At 43.5% G+C, this 19,287-nt stretch overlaps 3 protein-coding genes and 1 long non-coding RNA gene across 10 annotated transcripts in view; 1 reads left to right on the top strand and 3 right to left on the bottom strand.

The window, feature by feature from the left end:
• The window catches only part of itfg2 (integrin alpha FG-GAP repeat containing 2), a 46,662-nt gene extending 33,827 nt beyond the window's left edge, over positions 1-12,835 (bottom strand). Inside the window, exons 1-12 of one of the 3 annotated variants that reach the window (XM_037121112.1) lie at positions 12,506-12,834; positions 11,783-11,878; positions 11,657-11,698; positions 11,390-11,567; positions 11,157-11,296; positions 10,741-10,889; positions 10,557-10,651; positions 10,404-10,457; positions 9,509-9,600; positions 8,742-8,859; positions 7,983-8,156; positions 3,821-3,958 (exon numbers count right to left, since the gene is read on the bottom strand). In XM_037121112.1, the coding sequence (XP_036977007.1) occupies positions 3,891-3,958; positions 7,983-8,156; positions 8,742-8,859; positions 9,509-9,600; positions 10,404-10,457; positions 10,557-10,651; positions 10,741-10,889; positions 11,157-11,296; positions 11,390-11,567; positions 11,657-11,698; positions 11,783-11,878; positions 12,506-12,601 (1,302 nt within the window). In that variant the 5' untranslated portion in view covers positions 12,602-12,834 and the 3' untranslated portion in view covers positions 3,821-3,890. Of the gene's footprint in view, positions 1-3,820; positions 3,959-7,982; positions 8,157-8,741; positions 8,860-9,508; positions 9,601-10,403; positions 10,458-10,556; positions 10,652-10,740; positions 10,890-11,156; positions 11,297-11,389; positions 11,568-11,656; positions 11,699-11,782; positions 11,879-12,505 lie in introns of those variants that run through there. The other 2 variants (XM_037121115.1, XM_037121113.1) reach the window with 2 other exon arrangements.
• LOC119032215 overlaps positions 1-19,287 on the bottom strand; it is a 1,052,400-nt gene that overhangs the window by 622,415 nt on the left and 410,698 nt on the right. The gene's annotated exons all lie outside the window — the stretch shown is intronic.
• ascl1a (achaete-scute family bHLH transcription factor 1a) lies at positions 15,275-18,354 on the top strand. Its single transcript, XM_037121140.1, has 2 exons — positions 15,275-17,344; positions 17,452-18,354. Exon 1 carries the CDS (start codon positions 16,755-16,757, stop codon positions 17,331-17,333), a length of 579 nt encoding a protein of 192 aa, XP_036977035.1. The 5' UTR covers positions 15,275-16,754; the 3' UTR covers positions 17,334-17,344; positions 17,452-18,354.
• LOC119032177 (mucin-5AC) overlaps positions 17,572-19,287 on the bottom strand; it is a 65,748-nt gene continuing 64,032 nt past the window's right edge. Inside the window, exon 17 of one of the 2 annotated variants that reach the window (XM_037121080.1) lies at positions 17,572-17,702. Coding sequence is in view for 1 of the 2 variants with exons in the window: in XM_037121084.1 (XP_036976979.1) it covers positions 17,646-17,702 (57 nt within the window). In the remaining variant the exon portion in view is untranslated. The remainder of the gene's footprint in view (positions 17,703-19,287) is intronic. The other variant, XM_037121084.1, reaches the window with a different exon arrangement.

The following is a 19,287-nucleotide window of genomic DNA, read 5'->3' as shown; positions in this document are numbered from 1 at the left end:
TCCCTTAAATAAATAATCTAAACAGCTTTTGTACTTGCAGCCTAGAAAAACATCTTAAACGATGATAAAATTTGACAGCAGATTTGTTGTAAGAGAACAAACAATCCTTTACTTAGAGATTTTTCACCCTGATGTAAAGCCAAACAACAACTCTTTTATAACCAACAGAACTGTGTAGGATGTAGAAGTTTGTCGGGAACAACGACAGCGGAGCAGCATCCGACCGTCCTCCGCTGATTTGTCGGATGTTCTAACTTTTCTAACCCGGGCTCCATGACAACAGATCGTATGTATTTACAGAGCTGACGGCGGCTGCCTGACTACCCGGCTGACCTGACACCGGAGGTCGTGGAGGGTGGGAGGATGCAGTGTGTGCTTTAGGACGAGGGAGGGCTGTCAGTATGTATTCGGTTCAGCGGGGAGATTTTCCTTTTAGCAGATTAAGCTTTCAAGACCTTGGAAAGGAAGTCCATAAAGCCCCCTTTAAAGTTGGATTATTCTTTCTCTCTTCAGCTCATTATAGCTCTTTTCATGAAGCTCAAACAAAATAATGTCTTGAATTTTGCTTCTTATTCATACAGAAATGAGGTTAGACCAACGATTTTGATGCAGCAGGCGAAAGGAAATGTCAGGCCGCTTCATATTGTGTTTAAATACTGTGTGTGTGTGTGTGTGTGTGTGTGTGTGTGTGTGTGTGTGATACCAAGCGAGGCTGCAGCTTCCCTTGATAGTGGAGCGTGTGGAGAGCAGCCTAAAGCGAGTGTGGCTGCATGCTGTCAGTTTCTATAGACGAGGTCCTCGTGATAAGTCTATTACTCACTGAAATGTCTGGTGGCGGAGGTCTTTTATAGACATTAAAGCCGTGGTATACGGTGATGTCACAGCCTTTATTGGCGAGTGACCTCCGTCAAATGTTCATGGGATTGATCTCTGATAACACCTTCAGCCACACGAGCGGGGAAAGGAGCAGGAAAGTAAATGCCAGTCTGTCTGGGCTGGATTATTTACAACCAGCACTTGTTGATTCATTTCCAAAACTTTGGTTTGTGAGCAAATACCTGCAGAACGAATAACATGACATGATCAGCCTCAGCTGTACCAGACACATTACAAGAAAAAGACATATCACTCAAGGCATTTTGAAAAGAGAAGTCCGTAATATATAATAATATCCTGGATCAAAATAGAGAGAAAATAACCAAATAACACAAACAAATAAAAGGAACTGAACGGAATGACTGACCAGACAGCATCACGTAACTGGAGGTTATTTTGGAAATCTAGACTCAACATCGTCATTGAAATGATCCCAAAAAACTTGAATATTAACCAGTAACAGGACGCTGTGTGCCATTTTTCTTCTACTTGAAATATGCTCTGGTACCCTGATGACCTTTTAACTCCATGTGAAAACAAAAACCCTACATGGATCCACATCAGATAACAGCAGAGTCTCTCGAGGCGATGTTTCTTAAAAGCCAACTTCCAGATGGCAAAGCTAAGAAAAAAAAAAGGGGCCATCTGGATTTGTTTTAAAGTCAATTCAAGAAACAATTTGGCTGAAATAGCTGCACACACACACACACACTCACACATAAATACACACAAGGTCAGCTAGATCACGACGAGGCCGCCGCCCCCTCGCGGTCGTGTCGTGGGGTCAGATGTCTGAGATGTGTTTTATGTCCAGCCCGACTGCTATCGGAGCAAAAGTCACGCAGGATTCATCACTGGAGGCCACGGAGGACTTTACGTACTAAACCCACTGACGTTCCCTCCGGAGAACCGAAGCAGAACCAGGAGAGACCAGAATCCACGTGTAACAGATAGGATCCATAAGAACAACAAGACCATCAGTCCGGTCCTGTTTGACCATTCATGGTCATAAACACAAATCAGTGTGAGCAGACTGAGCAGGAATGTTCTCCACTTATAAGGACAAACTGCAGCTCAACATCAGCATGTTTTCATTTTCTGATAAAAACAGTTCAACTAATCACGACTCGTCCACTCGTCTGAAACACAACCTGACATTAAAACACCCAAAACATCTGTGAGGGAAAATGTACTTTTATCATTAATCATAAAATAAACTCCAACATAGTCGAGTCTTGTTCTTTTAATGATGTAAACTGATCGAGGTGCAGCGAGCCAAAACGCATTAGTCTCTATTGAGTTCCCTTGTTAAAATGATACCAATCAAAACTGAGGGGATGAAGAATAACGGAGGGAACACTCTGACCAAAATGATCAACTGTGTCCAACAATCCCTCAGAATCAGCTCGTACTAACAGATCGATCGTTACTTTAATGAGGGCAGTTTCGGTGCTCTGACGTAAACGGAAACCTGATTGGAATTTATCGGATATAAAACTTTTGCTCAAGAGTAAATTCCTGCAGCCAGGTTCAGAAATCTGGAGGAAAGACTGAAACTAGAGGAGGTCTAGCAGGTTAAAAGGATAAAAGCATCCATGAATACAAATTCAGTGATTATCTTGTCAACCCCATGCTGAGGGGAAAGTCGGGTGAAGTTTCACAGTCCACTAAACATTTCTGGAGCTTCTCAGCAAAAACAAAGTTGCAGCTTGATTGGATAAAACACTGAAGTTACTTCTTTAAAATGAAATAAAAAAGCTTGATTTGCTAGCTAGACGGGTAAAAGCCCTCCGACCTAAGTCACACCTGTCGAGTTGGGTCGCAGGTTGATAGCAGATTATCGCCAGTGTGAAGTGCAGGACCGTGAACTACTTGTGCAGAGGGAGAATGTGAGAACAAACCAGAGTTGGATGTGGTTGAACCTTTACAAAACACAGAATGGCCCCACAGAGCTCGTCTGGTGTAATACAAGTCTTCCTAAGCCTCCAGATCCCAAACTGATTCAAAAATGTTTACACCTTCTGCTTACGATCGAGCTCACGTAGGCTGCGAAACTTCACCAAAGTGGAAGGTTCAAAAGTTCACATCACAGCAACATCTGACGAGTTAGCTGTTGGAATAACAAATCTATGCTTTCATGCAACAACTTAAAACACACATCCAACGGCTGCTCACTTTGACTTTTTAGTGTGAAGCCAACAACAATCAAACAACTGAGCACAGGCTCATGCTCCTATAGGGAAAACCTTCCCCCGGCACGTCTCTAAAGGGCAGAGACACAACACGAGATGAGGCTGTGGCCTACCAGGACACCTGAGCCTGCGTTTACCCTGAGGCACACAAACACACACAGCTTATTTATATTGCATGAGAAAAAGAGAGGCGGTGTACATAGGTGGTTATAGGATGCTCCCGGTGGGAAAACAGCGGGAGATTCCCCCCCGATGAAGCCCCGCAGGCTCTCTGCTGCTCGGCTGACAAACACTGTCGTCTTGCCGCTATGTAAATCTCATTATGTAACAAATGCTGGATTACGTAAGATCTGTGATGCTTTTTGTCTTGGAGATGATACAGCAGATAAAAGAAGAGACTAGAGGGGATGAAAAGAAGAGCGGCACTCAGTATCTTTAATCAGAGAGGTCTTTTCATCGGCTTGTCAGCGCTGACTGACGGCGACATGAAGCCTCTGCTGGTCCTGCTCACTCACACATTCACACACTCAGCGGTGAGAACAGCAGGTTGGACAGTATAGCATTTCCCCTGCGTTGTGCCTCGTGCTTTCGTCGACTCTCAGCCTCGTGAATAACAACCGGGACGAGAGAATACTAATGACGGAAGGCCGCGTGCACGTCTGAGATTACAGCCAACTCTGGCGAGCGGATCAGAAACTTGAGCCTGACACGTCCGTCTGCAGGGGACACAAATAACAAGACCAGCGGCGGCACCGGAGACAGACAATCAGTGTTTATTAACAGAGTATTTACAGAGGCAGTGTGATGATGCGTGTCGCTGTGTTAAGTCTGTGAATCCTTGTAGAGAACGTCTGCCACCAGTGATCTCACTGCTGCCGGGTCCTCCGTGTCTGTGGAGGGGAAGAAAAACACAAACGTGGAAATGAACATCGACACGAGACACTCGGTGAGACCAGATACAGCTTATTAAGACTTTCTTGCTGGTAAAATTTTGTTCCTTTATACTGTCAAGGAGGGATAAAGTGAGCACTCAAAAAATGTTGTTAAAACTAGTCCAGACTGAAATGCCTCAAAAACTATTGGATAGATTTCCAATTTAGTTCCAACATTCATGACCAGATACGTGCAAATCTAATGAAATTCCAATCAGCTTCCGCTGTGCTTTAGGTTAAAGGTGTAATTTGTAAAATATGGCCATGATTAGAAAAGAGCTCATGACTCAGTTAGCTGCAGGGGCCTCTTGCAGTATAAAGTAGCATTAGGAGACAGGGGAGGGTGGGGCTAGCTGGTTAGCATGCTAACTTCAGTAAACATCTCTGCGACACAATATAGACACATCACATCGTCGCCCTCTGAAGCAGAATACACTCAGAGGTATCTAGATTTAGACCCTTAATGCTAACAGGCTAAATTCAAATGAACACAGCACACCTGCTTTACAGAGCTGCTAGCACAGCTGGTGACTCTTGTTATGACACTGTTGCTAACAGGTGGATGTAAATGAGGAAGTGCTCTCCTACACTCACATGTGAGTTCAATGGGCTTTTACTCCTTTGCCTTTAGGTCTGATTGTTGCACTGTATTATGCTAATTTTCGGTACAGTGTGGTACATTTGCAGCCGTTAGCAATGTTGTTAATATGCAGGAATAACAGGAAGACAGAAGATGCTAATTTCACCTGCAGAGCCCAGGAGTGACCATCATTCTGAATTCATTTCTTCTACAGTCTTGTTTTCACCCTCGAGCACTGCAGCTCTTACATTTTTGATCTGGTCCTCTTGTACCAGCTGTAATGAAGTCCTTTCCTCCCTCCTAATGTGAAGCTAATGTAATTTTAATGGCACCTGCTGCAGCTGCTTTTCATAAATATCATGTTTCATACATATCGTGAGGCTTTTGTGAAGAGTTTGGCAACGTTTTAGCTCCAAATGACTTGGAATGACAACAAAAGGGAAAGTAAAGGGAGGAAAGGCGATTCTGGAGAAAAACGACTTTCTCCTGAATCACCTTCCCTCCCTTAAACAGTATTCAGGAGATTAAAAGTTATTTCATATCTTCATGAAGCCATGAAACTATGAAGCAGCTGCAGGTCAGTTAGCTGCTCAAGCTAATTATTGGGCTATATTTGTGATATAGAGGGTTTGAGCTGAAATGTATTAATCATTGTCATAAAAACTTTTAAAACCAGCTTCTCATGGTGAAAAGTAGATGTACTCAAGTACTGCATTCAAGAAAAATAAGTAATAAGTAAATATTTCCATTTTTTTGCTACTCTATACTGCTACATACTCCTACTCCACCACATTTCGGAGAGAAATGTTGTAGTTTTTACTCCACTACATTCAACATCTGATGGATTCTGATTACTTTGCACATTAAGATTCAGCTGAAATAAAAGAACGATCAGTTTATAAAACATCCCTCTAGATTAAACCACCTGTAAGTAAGATTACCTCCACCTCCAACTGTTGCCCTGCTTACATGTGTGCAAAATAACCCCAATATCTCCTATAAATACACACAAAAAACCCACTGACATTAATACTTTCCCTCCAGTAATGATTGGAAATACTTCTTCCAGTGTGATAAATGATTCCTTACCTTGCACTGCTCAACATTACACCTCTCTCCTGCAGCACTCTCCCAATCGCTACTAGCTGAAGATTAAACTGAAACCGACGGCCACGCAGGAGGAACTGTCAATATTTAGAAACCTTCGCAGAGTTCTGGTGGAGGACCGACAGGCCGACTGAACGGGCCTGTTATTGAGGCGAATGAACAGCAGGGAAGAGACTGGGAGCCGCTGCCGAGCGAGGCGTCGGACACGGCTTTCATTTTCTTACTTGCAGCGTTTGATGTCATGCATATTTAAGGGTTGTATGTTTAGGTGATTCTGCACATGATGGCTTCGATAGCAGAGATCTGACATGTGTGGACGAACACGAAGCCAATCATCACTTCCTCCACACTCAACACATTTTCACACTTTCTTTTTTTTTTTTTTTCCACCCTCTCCTCCTCTCTCTTTCCTCGTCCCCAGGCTGCCACATCAGACATGTTTTCGACACTGGGTTAGGTAACAACAAGGCCGTGAAAAAAGAAAGACAACAGGCCCAGAGGTTGAATTATTAACAGAGGCGAGAGGAAGCTGCGCTAACACCACCACGAGCCGGCTTCAGGAGAATCAGCTGGAACCTGCGTTTTCAGTCACAATCGCGCGTTCGTTCTCAATCTTCATCGCTAAATAAGTTTCCACTCATTTCACCGTGTTTTTCTGACGGCTGACTTGCTGGTCATCCATGCAGACCGAAAAGCACGGACCTCTTTATAATTCAATCAGACTCATCCTCTCCCTTAACAAACGTTTTTTTTTTTCTTTTTTGAAGGCTGAAAAGGCACAAGGACAGAGGCGAGATTGATGTTTCTAACAAAGGAAGTGATCAGGAAATAAATAACCATTGTGCCTGTTCGTAATGATTAACCACGTTACTGGCTCGGTTAAACCTCGTGTTTGTCGGGAGGACTGTGTTTGGAGAGAGTCTGGACGGCAGAAACACAATTTTCCACAGAGCGAGGAGGGGAGAGAGATAAAGAGACGGAGTCAGAGAGCAGAATCCTCAGCTCCTGTGGTCTGAGTGCTGGGGGATTACAGCCTCCTCTAAAAATACTCTGCAGACCAGTTGACTGACAGGCTACAGATTTATATACGTTTGGACACAGAAATGAAAACATTTGCCGGTTTGAATTTCCTCCGGAGCCTTTTCCTGTACGTGTGCGTAGATCATTTTGCTGTAGGTCTCGTTCGTACCAGTGATTTAACTAGTTAAATAGTCATAGTGTATTAAAGTCTGTGTTTTTCTCTCTGTCTTTTCACGTCTGTTCCTCATTTCTGAGTTGCTTCTTTTCTGCCTGTTTTCCTCTAATCTCTCGCGTCTATACTGGTTTGTTTAGTTTTTGCACTGTTGGATTCTCCTCTATGTTTCCTGTCTTCATTTTTGTGGATTCAGCTCGGTTATTAAAGGTTTTTGTTTCTCACCCTGCCTTCTGAGGTGTCCTGTGTTTGGGTCTTTTGTTTGCCAGACATAACAGAGTTACATTCATTAATATGTCTCCATGAGAGTGAGAAATCAGCAGACAAAAACAGAACATATTCAGCAGTTAGAGGACTCAAAACAATCCGGGACTATAAATATAACTGATAACAATGTGTCAACAGAGCAGCGCTTTTCTGTGACTGTGAATCAGATAAAATTAGACGAGACAAGACTAAAAGCGTACAACCATGCTAGCAGTTCTGTAAGTTCTAATTATAGGGACAACTGTGCTTCGAGCTAAATGTTCACAAGCTCACGATGACAAAGCTAAAATGTTGACGTTCAGCAGGTATAATGTTAATGGGAGGAAAAGTGAAGCCAATGCAGAAGTGCCTCTAACATGCACTATCTTTAATGGCCAACAGGGGGTGACATCACCGGTTGTACTGTTTGTAAGCCTATGAGGACACGACCCTACTTCTCACCTGATTTATTACCTTAGTAAACAGTTTCCTGATGAGTTTACAGTCTTAATATCTAGATTCAAGTCTTCTTCAACACAGCATGATGTTCATTTGGTTTGTTCTTGGGGTTCTAAGTCAGATCCAATCAGGTAATCCTCTCTAGCTCCACCCTCTTGTCCAAATATGGTCACTTATCAGTTCCACTTCACATAATGTTTGGTATAAAAACCTTAAATAAAGTAAATACACTGAATGATATGACGCATGTAAAAATCTGTCATGTGGAGATCGTTTTGTCGTCCCTCCTCATTAGTATTCTGGTCAGTGTCTTGAATTTTACAACAGTTACAACCACAAACAGACGAGGCGTCGGTGTGCATCTGATGCAGGATGCTCTCTCTTGTTGGTGTACTTACCGACTCCCAGCTCCCTCAGGCGGCTCTTAAACTCTGGTTTCTCCTCCAGGACCCTCAACAGGTTCGTGGACTCCATGTGCTCCAGCTCCACCTTCCAGTAGACATAGATTTTGTGACTGAAGCTCACGTAAACCAGACAGGGGCTGTTCTTCCCCTCCTTACATGTGTACTGACCTGCCAAGACACAAGAAACATCAACAACATCCGCGCATGTAACAGGAAGCTTTTACTCATCATGCTGTGGTTCAGTGTGTCATGTGAATACAGATGAACACATCAGCAGTCCTCCGCGGCCCGGCTCATAATCATTTCCCCCTGAATCAGAGCCAACATCCACACAGACACAGAAACCAAACTAATCTGCCTAAATGATCACAGAGAGCTGGCAGAGGGGAGGAACTCGGTAGGTGCAAAGAAACAATCAGCTGTGGAAACAGGCGGATCAAACGAAGTCTCTTGTCTCTTTCTCTAATCCACTAACAGCTGTACATGGCATATTAGCTCCCTCAGATTCACTGTGGCTCGATCAAACACTGCATAAAGATGTGCGAGGACAAACTGAAGAGGTGGAGAGGGAGGATAAAGACTGGGAGGAACATGAAGCTCAACGTTGCCACCTACTGGTGACATGAGATGTTTAAGAGTGCCAGACGTATTCACTCGACCATCCAAGGAAGCTGGACTGCAGAGACTTATAGACCCTCAGGAGAATTTACAGTCGGGCCACGATAAAACGATGTGAAGTACGACGTCCCTCACCAGCACAGAAGGCGTTGACGTTCTCGTCAAACTGGAACCGTACTACCGTCCGATTATGGTCGATGATGTAGGTTTGACCATCCCAGGCACACGCGACCACTTCCTCTCTGCCGTCACCCTGCGAGCAAACACACATCCTCGCCATCACTCTCTACGATCTCTACCAACAGACCGAGCTTTCAAACTGATAAGACAGCAAAGATAAAAGCTGACTATTTAAAAAATGCTTTGCATAGTTTATTTGTTGAAATAATTAAAACATTTTGATTTTTTGGTATTTTTTTTATGTCAATAAAAATACAGTGAAACACAGCCTGACGGTGCCGATACTGGTGATAATAACCCGACAAAGCCACATTCAAACACAGTAACACTTGTGAAAACTGACCACTTCACTCTGAAGTGGCTTTTTTCGACTGAAGTAGAAAGGAAACACTTAGTTACAACACAAATCTGACAGCGTTTAAAGAAAAAGCACAAAAAGAGGATCCTCCACAAAAGAATGTTGAGCTGTAGCACCAAAATCCAGATTTAAAAAGCCCGACTGCAAATCATGACTTCAGTTTTTCTCTCTTCATGTGACATTTAGTTCATCTTCATCTATTTATTCATCATCCTAATTTGTAAAATATTACATTTCTAGACATAGAACATTAAAGGAGATTAGTGCTTTAATGAAATAATTAGCTACTGAGACATCCAGTAACATAAACATAAAGAAAAAAAGATGATATCAATTAATGATAATCAATAAAACACAAACTCACAGTAACGTCGAGCTTCTGCAGAGCAAACAGCTGATGATCCACCTGGACGGACCAGAGCAGCTGCTCTGAACTGTCCATCAACTTCAGGGTACCTGAAGGAACATTTAGAGGCAAAAAGAGATTAAAGTCAAATATCAAAGCTCAGTTCTGTTTGTTTTTAATATGCTACTGTTATTAGAAATAAAGAATACACCAACAAATCACAAGAAATACTCAAGGATGTATTTTCTCATCGTCTTGTTGCCAAGAAGGTTAGAAAACCGACGCTGCTCCGGAATCTTCGTCACACAGTGATATCCTCGACAAACAGAAAGTGAAATACAGCCAGTAATAGTTTCCTGGATATAATTCAAAAGCCTCTAATGGTCTTTTAATTTCTGTTCCCTGTGTTAGCGCATCGGGGTGTCGACAGGAGGGAGATTGTGAGAGTAAAATGTTGGCAGCCGGAAGGCTTCAGTGACGATAATCCCTGAAGATCCTCTCTTCTTTAAATATTGATGGACTCTCCAGCTGCTCTGAGAGCCGTCTGCCAGGAGGAGTGTCAATACTGGCCGACAGCCACCGACACACGCTGAAGGGTTCGTACTGCTGCTGCATATACAGCCGACATATGGCACTTTATACCTGCCATGTAAATACATTGTGTCAGCTGATTAGGTGGCATTTAGTTTGTTCACACTGGCTTTACAGATTAACAAGAAACTCAGTGATTGGATGGTTTTGATGATCTGCATAACCAGAACTACAGGGATCCACTTTGGGAAAATAATATATAATAATACAGAGAGCGTACAACTTTTAGACAGCAATATTAAAGCACTTTTCAGGAACCTGAACCAACAATTTTCAGACAATCAAAGCCTCAAACATCACATCAAAACCGCTCAGGACTCACCATCTAAAGTGCAGAGAGCAAACAGGCCACATTTAGAAGATTCCTCTTTTGACCCTGTTGAGAAACACACAATGTAATTTCTGAGTTTCTTACAGTATATGACGTGTTGTTATAGTTAATGACAAAAGAACAGACTGCGGTTTTCTCTGGTACCTTTGCTGATGCTGCCAATAAGATGAGTGGACACATTCTTGTTGTGTATCCGCCCGGTGGTCAGATGCAGAATTACATCTCTGGAGGGTCCGTCACTGTGAGCAGAATAAAACATGTAAGCAATCAGAGTTTCTTATACTTGAACATCTGTAATTTTACTTTATAGCAGTGATAGCTTGTCTACCTCCCGGGTGTAGCAGGGGCTTCTTCTCCAGAGCCGCTGGAGTCATGTTGTGTCCAGGAACACAGCAGGATGGCGTAGCCGCAGCCCGGCTGGGACACCATGAGCTCAGGTAAACCCTCTGGACCCGGGTTCACTGACAAACTGTCCACCTGCAACACAGAAATTATTATTGAACATTCAGAGTTTAGAATAATAAGATGATGAGTTTACATCTCAGATAATCAGTTAATCTGTTTGAGAAGTGTTTTAAGATATGAAACATTTCTGCTCCCCCCATAATTGTCTGCGAATTAGGGAAGGTCTCGGTTCATTTATTTAATGTTTTAAACAAAATTTCTGGTGTTAAACTTTCAGTTTGCTAAAATGACACAATAAACACTGTGAGGGGGGTTCCAAATAGCTCGTCTGAGGTCTACCTGCCCCTCCAGCAGCCATTTCTTCAGCAGCACCAGCTGTCCAGTCCCCACATCTGAACCATCTGACGGCTCCTCCCAGCGAAAAGCTCGCACCACTCGGTCCGTGTAGCCCACCACCAGCTCACAGCGCCCATCACCGTCTACAGAACAGACAAGCACACCATGCGGTCAAATTCACAGGATCAATACACAAGTTGGATGTCTAGTAGTGAGAGAGCAGAGCGAGGATTCACCGATATCACTGATCAGGATGACTTTTGTGTTGGCAGGAATGTGTTGGGTGAAAAGAGGCTTTTGGTCTTCAGAGGATGTGAGTTCATGCTGGCTGGATGAATCTGATTTACTCGCCGTGGCAGCTGTCAGGTCGAAGAGGTGAAACCAGCCCTCGGCTCCGACAGCGACCACAAAGTTCTGTCAAACGGAACAAAAAAATATACACACTCTACCACCAGAATACTCCTGATTCACTGTTGCAGATCATTTATCATTTCGTAACTCACCCTTCCTTTGTTGCAGACGTCTCCGACTGCGACACAGGTCAGCTGGGGAAACAACAAATCATGAGGTGAGTAAGACGAAACCATCTCGCTGTGAAATCATGAGTGTTTTCAGGTTTCTGTACTGACCATGCCCACACAGGTTCTTGTGATCCAGGGTTTGGAGTCGTCATTTTTGTACACGTGCAGCTTTCCGCTGGTGTCCCCGACAACCAGCTCGTTCAACTGCAGTTAAATGGAGATGGACAGCACATGAACTTTTATATAATATGGAACAAATGTGGTGAGTTTTACAACCTATACTACTGAAACACTGTGACTAATATATCTTCCGGTTGCAAAAATCAAGCAAAAGGCTGCATGCACAGAGTACAGCGAGGACTTTTCAACATTATTATATTATGGTGTTATCATTATTATTTAGATTATAATCTAATAATCTAAAACAAACAGATTTATAAGGAAATTCTGAGATTTCTGATAGATTAACAAATCCAAGATACAAAGTGTGAAGGACATGTTGGTGCTCTCTGGTGGACAAACGATGGATGACATAACTTTGTTGTCATGGATCAGCTAAAACATTCAGTATTACGGATATATGTGTAATTAACTAATGTCTGATGATATATCAGCCTAGCTAATCAATGTGCTGGGCTAACTTATTAACATTGTAAACATTATAATTCTGACTTTTAAGCCCTTTAAATCTACACTGAATCTGCATCTTTTCCAGGTTTGTTGGTTCAGGAGACGTTTTGTTCAGCTCCGGGTGTAACACTGCGCAGCTGTGAGCAGATAAAACTAAAACAAATAAATTTTTAAAAAAAAGTTAGCAAAGCTTTTCTTTACCGAGTCGTTGTCTGCATCTCCCAGACAGATCGCATGAGGAAACAGAGTCCCTGCAAAGTCCAAACTGACTCGCTGAACGTAGTTTAACGAGCGCATCGCAGCGAACGTTAGCCGTCAGTTGTAACCGTTAAAGCAGACAGCTAGCTTAGCTGACGTTAGCTCTCAGAAGCTAAGGCGCTACATCAACGTTAGCCTCTTCGACATCGCTCGATATTAAAGCGCCCGTTTCTTAATGAGCTGCTCCTAAAAATGCCTGTTTGTTAATTTATTTGAAAGGGTAAATTTGCGTTTAAAGGTGAAATAGTTAGCTTGGGGGGCAGCTAGGAAGCACGAGCGCGATACTTCCTGGTAAACAAATGCACGTGACCACAAAATGTACGGATGATCAACACAGACAAAAATGTCAAAATCGCAAAACATTAAAACGCTTATTTTTAGGATTGTGGTAATCAAATATGACATTAAACACATCCCTATGAAAGTATATGACTTTGATATATATCTAAACACGCTATTAAACATCCGAGATTTAATTAAATGTGGATTGGCTGTTGTTTTATAATTTAAGGGAGGAAATAGTGATATCTAACGGTGGTTTACTGCATTACAACACAATTAAATACATTTATTTTAATTCCTACCTCTTCTTTGGTGCCTTTGATGAATAACAGCAACATTCAGATCCCTGTTTAAATAGAATAAAGCCACTACTGCACATGTAAATAATTACTGGAGAAGATCTAATATTTGATGATTGATAAATCTCAATATTCTTTAACAGTTTCATCCAACAAAAACAATAAATTTACAAATTTAAACATTAAGGAAAAGAAAACGAACATTCCTCTCCCTTTGTTGTTCCTACTAGATCAAAAAAAACATTATTCCTTATATTTTACTTTTCTCATACAAACATGTTATCACAACCATCCTAGCAAAAATTGCACAGAAAAAAAACGTGTACAACAGAAAACCTTGAAGATTTACATTAACAAAATGCACCAGTGCATTAAAACCAATAAGTACCATATTTCCATTACTGTCTGGTATTTTATAGTTTTGTATAGTGTGAGGGAAAGGTTCTTGTTAACTCTCACAGTTCATGTCCCTTGCTGTCCTGTAGAGGGCGGTGTTTAGTCACAACATGTCCTGTCAGGCAGAAAACCCCACAGAGACGAAGGAGGAGGCGTTTACACAAACACCACAGAGGCGGAGGTCCAGTACAGAAGAGGTAGTTTTAACATCTACTCCACGTGTGTGCATTTCTAAGTTTTGTGTTAACATTTCTTGTCATATTTCTCCTCACTTTGTTACGTTTCCTCTCTGTTACGCATGTTTATATCAGACAGTTGCAGCCAGTTAACATGCATGATGTCCTTCTGTATAAATGGTGTGGAGATAATAATAAAAAAAAGTTCATTGTAACTTTCAGTATAACTCTTTAATTTTACTCAGGAAAAGTTTTTAAAAGTTAGTTTTTCACATTCTGCAAAAGAGAAGCTGCTTTAAAAGATTCTAGGAGGCTCAAATCTAGTCTTTAAACATCCACTGGTGCACCTGCTGAAAGAAAACAGAACGTGGTCAGAAAATCTGTTTTTAATGACAAACAAATTGGAAGATTATCCCTCACATCACACACAAAGACGGTTTGGATGATATGGCTGCTTATGGGTGTTTTTTGTTTTATTGTCTCCGCACAAGCGAAAGAAAAGACAAGAGATAAATACAGAAAGTGGTTAAAAGAGGCGCCCAGATGTCATATTAATTATTACACCCAGCTATGACTGGAAAGCCCCTCAAGAAAAATGAGCGCCCTCCCAGTCTGAGGAAGAGCAGCAGCAGCAGCAGCAGCAGCAGCAGAGAGGGAGAAAGTCCTCACAAAGCGCTAATTGGACTCTGGAAGCACACTGACAGGGCATGGATAGGTTTCAGAAAGCCTGGCGATGGAGAAGGGGTGCAGGGGGAGGCTGAATAGAACCCACGCTTCTTTTCTAAACTCTCTTGCTGGGCCAGAAAAAGGGAGAGAGCACGAGGGAGGGGGAGGGGGCAAAGAAAAGAAAGTAGTGGTAGTGGGTGAGGGAGGGGGCTCTTCAATGCAAGCTTGATTTTGAATGCCACTGCCACCGCAGAAAAATTGCACAATTTATTACAATCCCCCTCTTCAGAGCGCGCGTGCACTGGACGCACGCGCACAGAAATAAAGAAACGCTGAATGAGGAGGGGGGAGATGCACACACACCCTCTCTCTCTCTCACACACACAAACACACAGATATACAGAAATAAACTGTGTGAGTGTGTGAGTACACGCACCGTACAACACCGATAGAGAAGAACCTCGTGCGTAAAAAACGGAAAGAATACGCACAATCTGAAAAAAACTTTCTTCTTCTGGTTCCAACCTGTTTAATTGTCCACGCACGCGTCACACATGCACGCGCAAACACACACACAAACACTCACACAGACTATCATTCATTGCACAAAAGACAGAAACGCGAATAAAGGGGAAGCTTCGTGCGTAAAATCCGGGAAATTACGCACAAACTGTAAAACAACCCTAAACTGGTTCCCCTGTGTTCTATTGCGCATATATGCACTGCACACGCACGCGCGAGCTCTCTCTCTCTTTCTCCATCTCTCTCGCTCCCCCATAAACACACACACACACACACACACACATGCATGCACCAATTAATCTGTAGTAAAATACGCCTAGAGAAGAACTCTGTGCGTAAAAACCGAAAAAAATACGCACAAATTGAAAAGTGATCTTCTGGTTCCAACCTGTTTTATTGAACCTGTACGCCCCGCACACACACACACACAACACAACACACACACACACACACTGCGTGCGTAAAACTCGAGAAATTACACAACTAATGTAAAACAATCCTAACTCTGGTTCCTCTCTGCTTGGTGGCACATGCAGAAAACAAACACACAAAACAGACAAATAGAAGATATTCACGCGTAAAAACTGAAAAAATACGCACTTTCTGCAGAGCAACTTGTTCTTTTCAGGACTGTTTTATTGCACGTGCACGCGCGCGCACACAGAGAAAATTAGAGAGGGTGTTACAGTTCGGTCCTGGTTTTGTTCCGCGCTGAAAGACGTGTTTTATTATTCTTCTCTCCTCAAAGCGACAATAATCGACAGAACTCGGCGCGTCCACGCTACTGTAACCGTACCGGGTGTATCCAATCACACACAAAGCCGCTTCTGAGGGCCCCTCCGCAGATTTGCGCCCCTCCGTTCCGCCTGTGCGCGGCCGATGATCTGCTCTAATCAAAGTGGAAAATTCGGCCTCTGTCGCACAATGGTGCCTCAAATGAGCGGCATTCAGACGCGTCTGTAATGTTAACAATAAAACTAGACGGCGTTCGAGTTGAAACGGCAGCGAGCGACTGATTTACATGCAGCGCTCCGAGATGTGGACGGTGAGCCGCGAGCTGAGGCTGAGCTGAGTTTCAGCACCACAGTTTGGTCCAGAGGAAAGAAAAAGTGGATCAAGGAGACGCATCTGAGAAAACACACGACTACAAACTTTCCCTTTTCTTTTCTTTTTCATAACCAGACTCAAAATGCCCGAAATGACTGAGTTTGTTTCGATGTTATCTGTTGAAATGAGGGTTTGACGTGTGTGTGCGTCAGCTCGGTACTGAGGGAAAGTCCGGACACCAAACTTCACTTTGGAAAAACTTAATCTTGAATTCTAAAGATCTCAAGTCTGAAACTGATAAATATTAGAGTTTATTCGTTGAAAGATCCCTACGTGCCTCCATTTGAGTGATTATCTTGATGCTTGTTCTTCAAAATAATTTAAAATATAAACTCAAACTCAAACTGTGTTTTCTTTGGAACAACCACTCAAAGTGCTGCAGCTTCACGCCTCTCCTCTCCGCCGCTTCACCTCTCTGACACTCGTGATGATAAAAAGAAAAAAACTCTCCACTGACTGTTTGTTTAGTGCTTCAAGCGGCACGCGTCCGGCGCGCGCAACGCACCGGCACCGGGGCAGGAGCCCAAGGTGAATCCACGCGACCGGAGGGCGTGGCCTCAGCGCCGACCAGACGTATTGAAAAGCAGTGGAGTCTGTCCTCGAGGACTCAGAGCAGCTTTGAGGAGCGCGCGAGGCAGAAGCCCAGCGGACCGCCCCACTACACGTGAACGGCACGAGCGGGACGCACCGCCGCGAGACGCTGTGATTGTTTATAAGTTTTTACTGGGACCGGATCTCACAGACATGATGGACATTAACGCCAGCCAGCAGCAGCTGATGCCGCCCGCCTGCTTCTTCTCCGCGCAGAGCATCCAGCTGAGCCCGAGCGGCAGCAGCCAGAGCAGCGGGAAGTCGGCGTCCAAGCAGCCGAAGAGGCAGCGCTCCTCCTCCCCGGAGCTGCTGCGCTGCAAGCGGAGGCTCAACTTCGCGGGTTTCGGCTACAGTCTTCCGCAGCAGCAGCCGCACGCCGTGGCGCGGAGGAACGAGAGGGAGAGGAACCGGGTGAAGCTGGTCAACAACGGCTTCGCCACGCTGCGGGAGCACGTCCCCAACGGAGCCGCCAACAAGAAGATGAGCAAAGTGGAGACGCTGCGCTCCGCGGTGGAGTACATCCGCGCCCTGCAGCAGCTGCTGGACGAGCACGACGCGGTGAGCGCCGCGTTTCAGTCCGGCGTCCTGTCGCCCACCATGTCACAAGGATACTCCGCCGACATGAACTCCATGGCAGGTTCACCCGTGTCCTCCTACTCATCCGACGAGGGCTCCTACGATCCTCTCAGTCCGGAGGAGCAGGAGCTACTAGACTTCACCAACTGGTTCTGAGCATCCATGAGGTGAGAGCAGACTTCATGAGCTACTATCAGACTCTTTTACACACAAACAGTCATGATAAACAGTCTGACCAGTGGCTTAACCTTCTCTTTCCTCTTCTCCCTCACAGAAACATGGATCGACTGAATTTACTGTTGAAGCGCGCTTGGGATGGTCCCGGAGGAGGCTGGATGTCCTCCACACACAAGACGTCTCAGCGTTTTGGTCCCTGCGTCCTCTAACGCCCGGTCCTCCCAGACTGCCTGACAGAGAGACAGAACGGCCTGAAAGTCCTAAAAACCTTGTGGAAAACCAGGCCAGAGATCAGCGCCAAAGGATTAAATGAAGACGGGTGTCCTGACAGCGTGGGAATCCGAGCTTCTGTGCCCATAAACAAAAAAAGAAAAAGAAAGAAAAACACCCTAAAGTGAATCCTTCAGCAGCACATTAAAAAAAACAAACACATTATTTAACACGTCGCTCTTCAACTATGCTAAATCCAATCACAGAAAGAACACCAACCCTTTTGGTAAAAAAAACTCTCAGACGTTTTAATTCAGAAAATGCTTCCAAGTCTTGGATTTATTCTATGAAAATCTATATCAAAAACGCTTTTTTAAAAAATATATTAAGATATTTTTATATGTAAGAGATTTATAGATGTTTTGTACACATCGTTTTTGTATATATTTTGTTTATATATTGCGAAGTTGCTTCTATACCTCCTGCCTATGTAGACGTGTAGTCTATTCCTCTCTGGCTCTTCTGTTCCAGACGGAGTTTGACACTCCGACCTTTGATTCTAGCACCGATGTGTCTTATTTAATAGCAGAACCATGTTGTTTGCATCATGTCATGAAGTTCACAATGATCAAAACTTATGCAGCTATTGTCCAAACAGAGCGCAATGGCCATGCATTGTCTCTTTATACTGCCAGCTCTATATTGTCTTCACATAAACAGAAAAAAAAGAAGAAGTCTTATAACCATATTTTCTACACTCTAGTCCAAGAATAAAATCATTTGCTACTGAGTTACTTTTCATGTCTTGTTTTTTTTTGGGGGGGTGGAGGGAATATTTGTTTCCAGCTTTCAACATGTGGTCAGCAGCTAACAGGAGGGGTCAGACAGCGACCGGTGGAGTTATAATGTTGTAAAAAAGGGACAACAAGGGAAAAGATACCACACTTTTACGCACATTTTACGCGCGATATTTCCCCTTGTATCATTCCAAATTAAGAACACAGCGGCTCCTCAAGGAATGGAGTCACAGGTTTCTCATTTTCCATCTCAGCTAAATTTCTTCTGTAATATCGGACAGCCACTGGAACAGAACTGATCCATTTTACGCACGATATTTTCCATCTTATCTTTTCAAATTCAACGCATGCTGGCCCCCGAAAGCCTTTAGCCACACACCCCTCGATGCCAAACTCCGCAGAGCTTCTTTTGTATTATCTCACAGCTTCTACAACAACCTGATTTAAGGTAAAACTGGTGCCACAAGTACGTGAAATTTAAAGCACATCTGTTTACTTCATTAACGCATAAAAACACTGATGAGAAGCTGTTTGTTTCTCTTCAGAAATGGGCGTCAAAGTAAACAAACACCAGCATAAACACATTTAATAAAACTGATGTATTAAATGTTTTTCCTGCAGAAGCTGCAGCAGCATTAAATGTTAACTGTTGCTCGAGTTTATGTAAAACAGATTTAAAGTTTTGAAACTTGGATGGAAGTTTTTTCTTTTTTTTTTTCCCCATCCCAACTGCCGGAATAAAGTCAAACTTCGAGATAAATGACGGAAAGCAGCAGATGGAGGGGACGCCAGCGGGGTGGTTACAGGTCGGGGACCACCGGGAGACCCTGAGGTGGAGTTTGTGTTTCTCCAAAACGAAGTTTGACAGGTAGAGCGGCGGAGGCAGCAGCCGGACGCGTGTCTGGTTTAATGAGTGAATGGGGTTT

The sequence above is a fragment of the Acanthopagrus latus genome, chromosome 14, assembly GCF_904848185.1.
Source record: "Acanthopagrus latus isolate v.2019 chromosome 14, fAcaLat1.1, whole genome shotgun sequence".
In the NCBI taxonomy this organism is placed as follows: Eukaryota; Metazoa; Chordata; class Actinopteri; order Spariformes; family Sparidae; genus Acanthopagrus; species Acanthopagrus latus.
The sequence above is the reverse complement of the archived record's forward strand: the minus strand, read 5'-3'. Positions and strand labels throughout refer to the sequence as shown.

Coding starts and splice junctions, on each gene's coding strand:
- ascl1a (XM_037121140.1), top strand. CDS start 16,755: ATGATGGACATTAACGCCAGCCAGCAGCAGCTGATGCCGCCCGCCTGC.